At 44.4% G+C, this 13,582-nt stretch overlaps 4 protein-coding genes across 4 annotated transcripts; 1 reads left to right on the top strand and 3 right to left on the bottom strand.

Annotated features, from left to right (window-relative positions):
- Positions 1 to 1,155: 1,155 nt before the first annotated feature.
- Positions 1,156 to 1,923, top strand: BHQ10_006396 (uncharacterized protein; the record flags this gene model as incomplete). Its single annotated transcript, XM_040878977.1, has 4 exons — positions 1,156 to 1,292; positions 1,372 to 1,572; positions 1,628 to 1,775; positions 1,843 to 1,923. 4 exons carry the CDS (start codon positions 1,156 to 1,158, stop codon positions 1,921 to 1,923), a joined length of 567 nt encoding a protein of 188 aa, XP_040734900.1.
- Positions 1,924 to 2,128: 205 nt separating this feature from the next.
- BHQ10_006395 (uncharacterized protein) lies at positions 2,129 to 3,375 on the bottom strand (the record flags this gene model as incomplete). The annotated part of the gene is made up of 4 exons (XM_040878976.1): positions 2,129 to 2,834; positions 2,898 to 2,913; positions 2,982 to 3,099; positions 3,157 to 3,375. The coding sequence occupies 4 exons, from the start codon at positions 3,373 to 3,375 to the stop codon at positions 2,129 to 2,131; spliced, it is 1,059 nt and encodes a 352-aa protein (XP_040734899.1).
- Positions 3,376 to 6,641: 3,266 nt separating this feature from the next.
- Positions 6,642 to 7,595, bottom strand: BHQ10_006394 (uncharacterized protein; the record flags this gene model as incomplete). Its single annotated transcript, XM_040878975.1, has 2 exons — positions 6,642 to 7,332; positions 7,393 to 7,595. 2 exons carry the CDS (start codon positions 7,593 to 7,595, stop codon positions 6,642 to 6,644), a joined length of 894 nt encoding a protein of 297 aa, XP_040734898.1.
- Positions 7,596 to 7,922: 327 nt separating this feature from the next.
- Positions 7,923 to 9,174, bottom strand: BHQ10_006393 (uncharacterized protein; the record flags this gene model as incomplete). The annotated part of the gene is made up of 3 exons (XM_040878974.1): positions 7,923 to 8,542; positions 8,597 to 8,979; positions 9,047 to 9,174. The coding sequence occupies 3 exons, from the start codon at positions 9,172 to 9,174 to the stop codon at positions 7,923 to 7,925; spliced, it is 1,131 nt and encodes a 376-aa protein (XP_040734897.1).
- Between the last annotated feature and the right edge of the window lie 4,408 nt (positions 9,175 to 13,582).

Genomic DNA, 13,582 nt, shown 5'->3' with positions numbered 1-13,582 from the left:
CTATCGTTTTAGCCGGACGTAGTTTCCATCAAATGACCTTCAATGTGCTTTGATATCAATAGGTTTCCCGGAACCCAAGGCTATGATATCTTAGCGCAGTACTTTCTTGGAATTTGAGTTCACCGATTCCACTTTTTTCATGCGCCTAGGCTGTGATTGACAGCCCACCGTTGAATTGATTGGGTTGGTTATCTACAGGCTGCTATCTGTTGACCACTTATTTATAAGAAGCTGTTGTCACTATACGGTCACTGACTTGTATCCCAGAATGTGGCTGATCATGAACACATTGGATATCCTTCCGTTGAACCCTTACTAGCCAACTCCATGTACGATTGTACGTACAGTTCGTCATTACAATGATGAAACTTTGTATTTACTTACTAGGCACCACAACCCTAATCGTGGCTGTTCTTCTAGAAGAGTCTACATGGACGGTAATAGACTTTAAGTAGTGGACCAATGCTATTCGCTTGGCCGTTAATAATTTCCATGTTTGCCGATTGACCCACCGCGATAGATCATTCTACACCCATCATAGCCTCGTGTGTAGTGCATGCTGTGTAGTCAGATTTTGCCATCCTAGGTTTCACGGATCCCATCTCCAGTCGGTATTGCGTCGACTACCGTAGTCGCGCTTAGAAAATGACATGTCTGTTGGCGCATTGACACTTAAACAAGAATTTCTTTCCACGATCAACGATAGAACTAACAAGATCATCGCCGCATAAACAGGGAAAAGATTCTTCTAGATGTGCATAGGTGTCTCCGGAGACTCTAGCCGCTAAATCATGTCAGGATTTTGTTCACGACTAAGGATATTCACCAGACACCATACGGAAAATTGCTAAGTTAGTTATGATCGCTGTTTCATATGACCACTGTTTCATATGACCAGATGAAAAAGCTCCTCCTCGAAGAAAGTTTCTTAATGGATGGATCTATAGTGAAGGGCGCCATACTAATCCAGTTTCATCTAAACTATCCGTGCGGTCACCTGGGAGATGGATGACCCCTTACCCCGCCAGAAATTAGTTAACTCCTATTGTTGTGTTGTTCGGACTGTTGGTTCTTCAAATTGCATGTGTTACATTCTTCAATTTGTCCAGCTTCTTGTTCAGCGATAGATTCGACCCCGGAAAATAGTCAGCAATCATGCGGGGCCTGACAGACGGTCGAGATGCACTTCTCGGTATTAGCTCGGACGCGACAGATCGCCTGAGACATGCCTGGGATGGCTTTGTCGACTTTGCTATGAGAGACAACGTTCTCGAAGTCGCTATTGGCTTAATGTACATCCATTGGTACCATTAACAGTTCAGTTTTCAAGAATTGATGGTGATCTAACGCTACTAACAATGTGTTTCTCAGGATCGGTCAAGCTTTTACACAAGTCGTAACATCATTTGTCTCCGATGTTATTCTCCCCGTCATCTCCTTGCTGCCTTTTATTCACCGTAATCTCGACGAGAAATTTCATGTCCTGAAAAGAGGGCCAAATTATGATCATGCCGCGGGTTACAATACCCTTGCACAGGCGCGGGACGATGGAGCCTTAGTCATGGCTTACGGGTATGCATTCTTCTTTCCAGTATTTGACAATGATATAATAGCTAAGTCTGTATAGAGCGTTCTTGAACAACGTCATAAGCTTCCTCGGCGTCGGGATAGTCTTGTATGGACTGGCCCATTTTTATGTCCTAATTTCACACGATGGATCGATGATCAAGAGAACGGTCAAGTGTAAATACTGCAGGAAATGGATCAATCGCAAGGTAAGCCCGTTCTAATATATCTGCATCGGATTCCATCGGACTGATTGGTGTGTCTTGATTCGGACAGGCTATCCGGTGTACGAATTGCTCGAGCTGGCAGGATGGAAGGGAGGATATTGGACTCAGCCAGTGTGAAGATACCGATTAGCTGCATTTAAAATGGTTACATTCCTCTTCTTTGGCTTTTTGATGTTTTTAGATTGATATCAAGTTGATGTATAGATATCTCTTGAGCATGAGACTATGTCTTTGTGACATTTTCGAATCTGGTTACACCGACCACTAATTAACCGTCAATAGTAACATCATTTCAACCCAGACCCAAGACAATAAAACACTGATCTGAAGCCACCCTATATGCGAGATTGTCCATCCTTCAATTGGGGTGTGTCTGCAATTCTGAACACATACTTCAGAGCACTATTCTTCCCATCCTTGAGGTTCTTCAGTGCTCCCTCAACACCAGCCAATCCATTAGGCACAACCTCGAACGGATGTCCGGTGAACCAGCCGTCTTTCAACCCTTTTCCGAATAACTGACTGAAGGCAAATGCCAAGTCTGCATCACCAGGCTCTTTCTCATCGGATGCATGAGAGTTGCCAACCGACGTACGAGAATGAACTATGCCTGAAGCAAAGACACTCTTATCATACAACAACACACCAGTGTACCGTCCTCCATCCGGGTCGAGCACTTTTGCTAAGACCTGGAAACTAGGCTCCTGGGTCACAGCATCCAAGGCGTATTTGACCTTGGCCTGGCCGGCACTCTTAATAGCTTTGTTTAACTGCTCAACAAGCTGGTCTGGGCCTGGTCTGTAGTCAACGATGAGATCACCCTTGGAGCGATCAATCAATTTCTCGACGAAAGATGACCCAGAACCGGCAACCACGAAGAGTGGATGAATGTTGGCCCGTTGAGCCAGCTTAATAGCAAAGGCACCGACAGCTGTGGAGCCGCCGTAGATTATAGTGGGTGTCGGCTCTGTAGCTTTCGTAATCGGGGTTGGAAGCCTTAAGCGAGCAAAAAGGCCAAGAGCAGCTGTCAATCCGGCCAAGCTGTATAATGAAGTAAGTTTTGACGCCCTCATGATCTATGAAAATAAGACGCAGATGGCTTACGGGATGGTTGCAGCTTCTATTCGTCATTTCGTATTAGCATGATCCTCCCTCCGTTTTACCGACAGGTTTCGTAGTTCAACTTACCTTCAAAAGATGTCTGCTTCGGAAGATGAAAAGTGGTATGAGCCCACGCGACCGCATATTCCGCATAACTACCACCTGGAGTCTGCATTTCATGGAATGCGGCTACTCTATCGCCAACCTTGATGTCCAATGTGTTCAGCTGTGGCCGCCTTGCTCATCATCCGAAAAGACGCACCTTAAATTCAGTGACATTAGCTCCAACTTCATGGACAGTTCCGGCAATATCATCGCCTTGATTGATGCCTTCCGAACCCCACAAATCCGGTAATTTCCAATCTTTGGGATTACTTCCGGAGACAACCACCTTGATAACGACTTGGTCTGCATTCGGTGAAGGTATTGGCGATTGTTTCAGTTGGGCCGTAGGGCCTGCATTAATGACGGCTTCATACATGGCTGGTTGTGATTTCGATAAATGCTTCCCCGTCTAAGACTGTAAAAATAATCGGGACAGTTGATCCCTCGGAGACTGACGGTGCTCCAAAGTCGTGTATATATTCTCAAAGGCTCTGGAGAATTATTAATCAATAGACGAGCTGAATCACGCCATTTACTCGTCTAGACTCAGGAATTGGAGTAGATTAGATTGAGTATGCGGGGCGAACACTCATTCCGACGACGTCATTTTGCACGTTCCGGTTCCCCCTCAAATCCGTAGACAGCCACATAACACGTAAAGCTTGGTCTAATATATATTTACATAGGTACCTCTACGAACCATATTTTTCCTGGCTCGAATGGCCTTCATTTTTCAGCTTCCGCCGCTTTTGTGAGGGCGCTCGCGCTTTGCTCACTGTATAGATCTCAGTCTGGAATCATGCTCACTGATCTGGTCAAGATCATTATATGACAGATATTAGTGACTGTTGTCGCTCAGTGAGCACTCACTGAGCATGATCAGCTTCCTACTATATTCTAGCCACACGAGCTCGGTATAGTCATCTGTACATTCATTAAACTTTTTTTATCTAGTATATCACACAATAAAGAATCTGTAAAGACCGGTTTGAACGATAGTTCGAATGTGGGTATGAGACTACAGAACACTTGCAGTAGCGGTTACACATACAAAAGCTTCTAAGCTGTATGAACAAGACCATAAGATTATACATGAGTCATCGCATGACATTCGAGGATAGCTTGCAAAGACCTATACTCTATGAATATAGGCGCTATGACACTATTTACATCTCTATTAACCGGGCTCCGTTATTAGCTACATGTACAACGTGCATTTATCGATTGCTCATAAGCTAGCAGATTCTACTGCCAAGAGAGTTGTAGTTGCTTTATTATTGCTTAATAATATGTAACTTACGTACAAGTTTTCTCTCTCATGAAGGGTTCAAAACAAAGCTCGGGACTTACTACGAGTAGTCTTGGAAATAATAAGTGGAGAATTATCATTGAGATCGGATACTAACACTATAAATGTACACTGTAAAGACCAGCCAATAACATATGACAGAAGCATTGGACAATCCCGGCTTGCAGTTTAACGTCTGATGAAAATTTGCTCTGCTTACAGTCTAAACTTTGCTAGGGAAGGAGATCGATAAAAATCAAAACCTTAAAATATTCAATTTTACGTACAACCGCCTCTGCGTACTCTAATTTCTACCAATATGTTTAGCATTTGCCCCATAAAATAAAGTAACTATAATTTCGGCGGTATAGCACCGCAAGACTAGCCTTACCAATAGAGGTAAATCGTATATCCGTTTTGTATGAGGGCCCGCCTGTGTGAGACCTCTTTTTATATTCCAATATGGGCTTTAGAGAAATAAAGGAAACAGAAGGTTATTCAGCTGAGGCTGAGCAGGAAATTTCTTTCAATCCAACGTATCAGCAATTTTTTGGGGCCCGTAGATAAAAGCCTCAAATGTCTGAGTAAATATAAATACAGGATTGCAGCTCCTTGTCTCTCTCGGTTTTATCATTCAATCAAACTTGCTCTTTGTCCTTGCATACAATTATCTGCTGTTATACGAGTCTCGATCAGTCATCATGAAGGTCCTCGCAACTGTTTTAGGTGCACTTACCCTTACTGTTAGGGTCAGCGCTTGGTATGGATCAGTGACCAAAGGAGACGACTGCGGTTCAGGAGGTTGCAGTGGATATCTTGACCTGACTGACTACAATACTGGTTCTACCTACTGGTGTGGTTGGATCTATCCGGACTCCTCCTCAGCCTGCTCTGGTGAAGGAAATGCCTGCTCAATTACGTAAGTATTGAGATCACAACCTCGGAGACGAAATATTCCCAGGTCATATTACACGAGTTTCGCAAGCAACTAATTTGGTAATCTCATAGCTGCTACGAAACAAGCCCAGGCGGATACAACTTTCCAATTCAATACTGGAAAACGAGTGACGGATGTCAAAACATCAACTTCGAGGGCGCATTTGGTGGTGCTGGACATGGATGGTGCTGTGATTCGACAAGTTGTTCTTTGACTGCCTAGTTATGGCACATACAAAGCTACTTTTTGTTCCCCTATCTCTACTCAGGCTCGGCAATGATGAACCGATAAATTGTTGACAAACGATCATTATTAGTGATAAATATGTGATTTTCAGCATTATTGAAATTTGTGCATGCATTTGAGAAGACTTCATTTTCAAGTAGCTACTCCCCATGTTTCTCCTCAAAATACCACTCTTCTGCCAGTGGTTTAAGCACTCTATTCTTTCAATATTTGCAGCTAATAGCTGCACCCTTTCCCATGAAATTTGTGACGTGCTTTTAACGCTGTGGTTTGACAAGGACTTCCACGGAGATCGGATCTATCATTAGTCTGAGTTGAGCTATCAGATTGCTTAGGGCTAGGCAGATAGATATGTGTAACGCGCGAGACAGTCAGGGGCTGATCCCCTGCGACAAGCTGCAGAGTCTGTAACATCCTGTAGCGCTGTGTATAAACATAATAATAGGTTTGGTATACTCTTACGCCGTACGTACGACGGCTTACAGGTTGGTTACGGTGTTACATTATTTTTTTTACCCATTTTCGAGTAGTAATCTCCTGAGTCCTCATGCTACCCCGTTATCAAAGTAGGCTAGAATAGCGAGAATGATTTACAGACTGCTGATAGCGAGGTCAAGCAAATAGATAAGACGTCGAGAGACAAAGTATGTAGACTTAGATTTGGCATCATGAATATAACGCTCATAGAGAAGAAGTGGTTCATGGTGATCATATATAATATACAGCGCTATAAAGACATATAAGCGAATTGAGAAAATCAGTATGCTCAGCTTTCGAACACCGAGCATATTCAAGAGCTTATGTAAGGCTCACTGAACTGATCACGGCGCTCATGGTCATGCTCAGTTCTACTCAGTAAGCAAAGGCGGCGAGGGTGTGAGCACTAAAACGGAACAGAAATGCCGCAACGCGTCAGGAAAAATCAAGGAAGTAGGTATATCAATCCAAATACTATCATTGAGAGAATGTGTTAAAGAACACAATTGCAAGTACTTCCTTCTTCCCCTCAATTGTGTGCAGCGTTTCACTCCTGGCCGATTGTCATATACAGTGCTGCATCAGAGCCTTGCTGTATTCCGAGGTTCTCGGTTCAGTAATCCAACCAAAACTACTTGGATTTCACGGCACAGGAATCTGCACAAGTCCCCAGATAGTTTGTGTGTCCACAAACTCAGAATCCCGACCCCATCGAATGCGTCCTTTCAAACCAAGAGTCACGAGGTGACGGTGATCGCTTTCGCTTCTTTGCTTGTTTTTCTCTCTCCAACCGTTCCTTTTCTCTATTGAGGCGGATGCCAACAAATTCGAGAAAGTCGGGAGCTCCTGTAGATCGAAGTGTTTTCTCGAAAAAGAATCCCTGACTGACTTTCAACCTGATATAATCATGACTGAAGAATTGGACTGTGATTTCATACTTGTCATCCTCACTCTGCAACTCGATTTCCTCAAGACTTGAATGTTGGGGAGGACAGAATGGCTTGAAACGACAGTCCAGACTCCCATGGATGTATAGCTGGTCTTCAATCTGCCGTGTTCCTGGCTCTGACAACGGCCGGGAGTGGTTATCGTCCAGTTCAAAGAATTCAACATATGGAGACGCGTGATTCGAAGAAGAGAAGCAGTGTTGGACCCAATCAGTGGAGTATATACGAAAAAGGTTGCTGATCTTTAGGTCAAAAAGACGTAAATCCACTGGACTTTCCTTGTCCAACTTCAGGGCATCGTATTCACTCTGGACTTCCACTTCTTTACTTTTATTGAAAACGTATGCCTTTCTCTTTTCTTTCCGCAATTCGCGTTTCCGATCTTCGTGTTGCTCTTTCAATTCGTAATAATAATCCGCCTCGGATCCGTCGAACGACCTTTCGGATTCAGCATCCTCGGATCCCTCGGATTATTCATCACCATAAAGTCCACGGGACTCCTTCTCTTCTTCTTCTTCCTCCTCCTCCTCCTCCTCCTCCTCCTCCTCACTGCAAGTGCTGCCCACTTCCACGTCAGAAAGGTCTTTATCAAAGTCCGTCGAATATACGTCTCGGTCTTTGTCAAAAGTGATACCAACCACACGATAATACCATGCTGGAAATTCTCTTTTATCCCTTCCTTTTTTGTAAAATCTGGTCATGTTGATAAATTCGTTGACTCATGGCATGATTTGAGAAACCTGACCATTCAGATTGCTGTTGCGTGCTAGAATGGAGAATGCAAACAAGGCAAACAAACAAGGCAACGCGTCGACAGCATGAGCGGTCAAAAAAAAAAACCATTTACACTATCCGCCAAACATTTTAAATGGCATTCGGTGTCTAGTTCGTCTTAAGACGTCCGAAGCTCTTGCGATAGAGTCAAGAAGTAATGCACATAACGTTCTTATTTACACTAGGATAAGTGACTATTTACAGGAGGAGGTTTTCGCGATTTGATTGCCCCGAACGATCTGGTAGTTCGTCAACTACTGAGTTGCTGCAAGAGCAGCGTTAAGAGCATCCAAAGCAGCTCCCTGAGTGACCGCATTGGCCTGGTTGCTGTTGAAAGGACCAGCCCAGGCAGAGCCAACAATACATTCCGATTCGCCATTGACGTTCTGAACACTGAGGTCGTTGTTCCACAAACTCTGCGCATTGGCAGTGATGTAGTTCAACCAGTTAGATTCCGGGTCGACAAGCTGCAATTTCCTCAATCCGCGGATATAAGCGCCCTTGAACATTTCAGCGGTGGTATCGCAGCTGGCGCTCTTGTCACAGCCTTCGGTCAAGATACCGCTGCTGCTGGTCAAATCAGATCCTGAAGCAGTAGAGGCGTCTGCAAGAGCTGCTGCGGTGGCCAAGTAGGTCTGGTTGCCGGTAGCTTTGTAGAGCTCTGCTGCGGCACCGAGAATAACTCCTTGGTTGTATGTAAAGACATTGCCGTTGAGCGAGCAGCTGTCGTCCGAATTCAGTCCGTCTCTGACGATATTGTCGGATCCGACTATGCCGGAGCTGAAGAACCAGTTCCAATTTGCCTCGGCGTTAGCGAGATAACTTCCGCCGCCTGCACGGTTAGCAAGACCGGCAGCAAGTTCAGTGTATAGACCTAGGGCAAATTATTAGTATCTCAATCATAATGCGGCACAGGTATGAACCGAACCATTTGAGATGGCAGCGACGTAGGTGTGATCCTTGTCCCACCAAATGCCACCACATGGCGTTCCCAATCCTCCAACAATATCGTTATAGATAGTGATGGCCTGGTTCAAGTAGGTAGAGTCGGATGTGTAGTCATAGACATCCAAGAATGCATTTCCCCACCAACCTTCATCGTCATACCAGCCGTTGAGGAAGTTGGCGTAGTTTCCATAGCCGGGAGCTTCAGAGAGGGTCGTCGCGAAGATGTTGTTGTGAATGGAGCCGTAGTTCGGGTCAAGTTGGAAAAATGTGGCCAGAGCAGAAATGAAGTTTCCGGATTGCCACCAGAGGTCTTGTCCGAAGAGGCCGGTGTTGACTGTTCCGTAGGAGCGGAGAAGTTGGTCTCTAATCAGTAGCATCTGGTCAGCTATCTTTTCTGGGTCATGAAATGAACAATATCATCTGAACTTACGCAGTGCAGACGGCGTTCTGCTCGTAAGTTGTGGCATCCCGTTTGGACAGGAGTGTCTTCATCGAATTGGCAGCAACGAGACTGGGAGCCAGGAGGGCAATGCCCAAATGCTTGGTGTTGATATACATTATGAGATGATATCAGGTATATATAGTAAAAATGGTGATAATGAAACAATTTCGAGCCGCCCGTCGACCTATGAGTCCGAGTCGGACCTGCTCGTTTATATACGTTCAGGTACGCGCATTTACACAGACAAGTCTAATTCACAGCCAGGGGATATAATTTGAAAGAAATGCCTTTCATAGTAAAGTCAACGGTTACATGGCAGTGTATTCGGTCATTTTAGCGTGCTGCTAACCTGTGTGCTCACTGGGTAGCGTACGGGCACTATGGAGTAGAGCTGAACTATGCTACTCGTTGAAGACATTTCGTTTCATTCCTCGGGCTGAAGACCCAGTGATGATTCAAGGCTTGGTCTAGGATTCGTCCAAGGCATAGACACTGTACTAGATCCAGCCTAGTGCGCGATTAGGCTATTCCTAGCGTCCATCCCTTCAGGCAACTAGCTCAGCCTCACAATGCGACGCTGACCGCCTGAGGTTTGAGATCTGGGGTCGTGGTCCAATCAGTAGATGAACATCCGGTAGTTGTTTGGATATACATTGGACAGCAGTATGTCGACGATGTTACTGTGTTGTGCTGTCTTTGCTTCGTTTATTCATCAAAAGGTCAGATTAATTAGATCTAGTCTTGAGCAAGAGTGCCGGTCCCTGTCAAATACCCGCTAATTATTCCGTAGCCCCTAAAATTAGGTGGCAACAGGGCAGCTGATTATCTTAGAACCGCCAATTACGTAGCATCAAGCCTCGACTTTGCCCATAACTTTGGCGGTCTTCAAAGACGCTTACTACGTGATACACGCCAGGACTTCGTAAAGAGTTCCACGTGGTCACATATATAATAGCTCCTCAAAATGACTCTCATTCTTTGATTCGAAGTAGAAAACCAGATGGCAGATACTAAACACTTCGCGACGTATGCACCCTTACTTGGCGTTATTTCGGAGCCGGCTCCCTGTCGTTGTGGTTTCAGGGCTATACTACTTAGAGCAATCTATGCACAATGCACGGCCCTAAGCCAGCCATTGTTATAAAAATTCAGCCAGATTTTGCTAATTATATCTTAGCGTATCTATTTTAATAACCTTAAAGTTTCCCAAAGGAATTTGTTCGACTCCATATCCAGATTAAGGTTATATTGAACAACTTAGGTTTCAAGTGTGGCTCCTGCCGGATCCAAGGTTCATTATAGGACCTGCGTTTGATTAGTCCAGTCAGAGTACATGCCAGGTGGCGCGTTTCTTACGCTTCAAGGCACGGCGGCATGTAGGGTTTTGTGTCTTAGGTCATCCTTCTAAGGGCAATTACTTCATATTATCTAGTGATCATACCTTGTGCAGGCGTGGCAAGTGATTCAAAAGATACCAGAGGTGCCGTTGTTGAATTCACACATGCGAAACGATCAATCGCTCAAGCATGATTACAGAATGATGGTTCTTCAATCGACCCGACTCATATCTGTACGGAAACGAGTCATGGTGATCTGAAGGATTTAAAGCGCTGTGAAAATAGAGATAAGCTCTTTCTAGTACAATATTTCGATTGCAATAGAACTGATGCAGGTTCAGATCCATACCCTAAAAAGTGTTCGGTGCCATGGTCTCGACTTGCTACCTTGGTACATTTGTATCTCACGAGCCGGAAGCCGGAAGAGATCCGATTATGTGTCTTTGATACTAAATGAGCCAGCATAAGACTCTACTGACTTACATAGCTCCCGGATAGGTCATCTTTCAGGACGGCTGTCTGTGGTGACAGAGTCGAGGCCACCTCGATAGCATTTAAAATATTTTCCAGTTATACCTACCATATAAGAAAAAGCCCAGAATACGAGGACAACGTTAGTGAGGATATATTGTAGCCATGTTATGCCGCAGGCAAGCGGAGTGGGATAGAAGGAATCTGGCACACTTTCAGAAAGTCGCATAAAGTCCGTCGTCGCCCCTGGGCGAAGGTGTATCACTATCTGCGCGTCAGATCCCACTGCTATAAGCTGCTAAGTATCACGGGCAACTGCCTGCTACATCTCGACGAACTTTGGAAAGGCCCTTGTGACCGTGCCGCCGTTTCGGCCTCATCGCCAGATGAAGGAGCCCTTTCAACCTTCTTCACTCACCTTCCTTTGTAAAAAACCTTGATTTATACGTCCGTTATAGGAAATAAGTTTTACTATTGTCATAGACTAGGTCATAATATATTACAGATCGAAATCATCAAAGGACTGAGAACACGGCACCAAATGCAAAACACAGGGAAATATTTGCCCAGCAATGTCTTGAATCTGTCTAAACTAGACATAATCAAATCTGTGAATAATAATATAGCGCCATTGCCCTTTATGTCGCCTGTTGATAAAAGAACGTTGGGTAATCAACTTTGTTGAGGCAATTATATCCACCGTCAACATCTTAAATCTCCAACTTTTGGGTGGAAAATCAGAGGACAATCGGCAAACGAGTCATGAGACCGTGATCTCGTACTCTTGAAGTTGAAGAACGTATCCATGTATTTTTTTTTATGAAGGCCTTAAAGTTATGGAAAGCGGTGGTGACAAAGATAGTCAACTTGTAAGCTTGAGAAAGCAAGGCATTTTATACCTCATCTCTAATTTCCGAGACGAAGATTTCCATCAATTTATAGTCGCCAGTCGAGTCTAACAACGGGACATTTCACGGATGGATGGCTATGGTAAGATTTCTCGACCTCTGTGCAGAGTACTCCTCAGCCATTACAATGAACAGGGTGATTGATGAACCACATCTAGCAATTTGTGTAGAGTAAATAACACTGAATGGGTGGATGTGCGCTTTTTCAATGAATTTCCTGTCGCTTCGTACTGGGTTCGTCTGTATTGTCTTCTGTGGATACCTAATTGGTGATAAACCACCATTTTGTTGGATACCGACGCTTAAAACACAGGGAAACTATTGCTTTTGGTCATTGAGCAGTCATTTACTCAGTCAGGCTGCGAAGTGATGCCTGAAACAACCTCTGACCCAACCTCGTACGAAGCGACAAGGTGCTGAACCAGATATTCAGGGCTGGATTCTAATTAAACAACTTCCGATTCTATCTCCATTTTAGATCAAGGTTCTCTGACTTATTCAAGTCATGTCTTTCAGGGCAGGGGCGACAATTGCGTATGTTTGAGAACGACGGAGACCCTCCCAATGCGCATGATGGTTTCCCCAAGCCAGCTTGAGATGCCTGCCCTGTAGTCGTAGTCTCTTCCCGTTTATATCAAGTTCATCTTTGAAAAGCACAGCCATTTGCGTTTATATATATCGTCTGGGACGCATCCTCCTGATCAGCAAATTCCTTATCAAACGAGGGTTAAGAAATGATCAGAACATAAATTAGTTCCAAACCTAGAACCAAAAGCAATGTTCGCACGTAGTCATTAGATTCCACTCACGCTTTCGTTTCATAACCTGTGCGAGATATCTAGTCGCATTCTCAGCAGAGTCATCGGTCAAACCCTAAGGAAACCCTATAAAAAGTTCACTCAAGACATGAATACAAGTATACTTGTATCTTCGGATTCAAATTTGAGAGACTTAGATATGGGAATCAGCAACCTGTAATCTTCCATGGCTTAAGATTGTAGGGTCGGTCTTGAAAGTAGAAATCCGATGAAAACATGCTATATTATTTATATGCGAGCTTAATTTAAAAATATTCATATACACGCATCAATGGACACAGAGCACACTTTCATATTTCGCTCTGACGTACTATGCAAGACTTAAATGTCTCCTACACGAACATCTGCATCTGACTTTCATCGCACATAATCCGAAAAATCTACCATTCCTCTCTTTTTGCTGCAGCAGAGAAGGATCTCGCTGCACGAGTGCAATGGATTGCAACCGGCGGTTTTCGAGAAGTTGCTTCCACGACTGGTTAATCTGGATTTTGGGCGGACACAAAAGAAATTGGCCAATCAGAGAATGATATCTAAAAGAAGTATAGCTTGATCCTGACCCACACAGACAGACCCTACTGTGGACTTCTATTCGCTTGTCTGATCCAATTGTCGGCCATTCCGAACTTTCTGATTACTATTCATGGACTAGTACAGCGCCACGCTGCACAATGCACATCGCGTGGCATAGCGGAGCAAAATTCTACGACGATGCGTTTCATTGGTGGATGCATCTCAGGTCCGACTCGAGATCCGATTGGCTACCAGTCAGGAATGCATCCATTCTCATTCTTTGTCGCGAGTTGATTTGTCGGCTATCAATATCGGACTCATAGGCTATATTCAAAAGAGCATCCAGAGCGAAATCGACTCTACGTAGTATGTAGGAGGCGCTTCAAAATACATCAGTCACACAATTCATATCGTTCGCAACGCATGATTCGTCCAAACCAAGCCCTTAGCGCAAGGCAATATGCATGAAATACCGCA

This window comes from Talaromyces amestolkiae, assembly GCF_001896365.1.
Source record: "Talaromyces amestolkiae strain CIB chromosome Unknown scaffold12.1, whole genome shotgun sequence".
NCBI lineage: Eukaryota > Fungi > Ascomycota > Eurotiomycetes > Eurotiales > Trichocomaceae > Talaromyces > Talaromyces amestolkiae.
The sequence above is the reverse complement of the archived record's forward strand: the minus strand, read 5'-3'. Positions and strand labels throughout refer to the sequence as shown.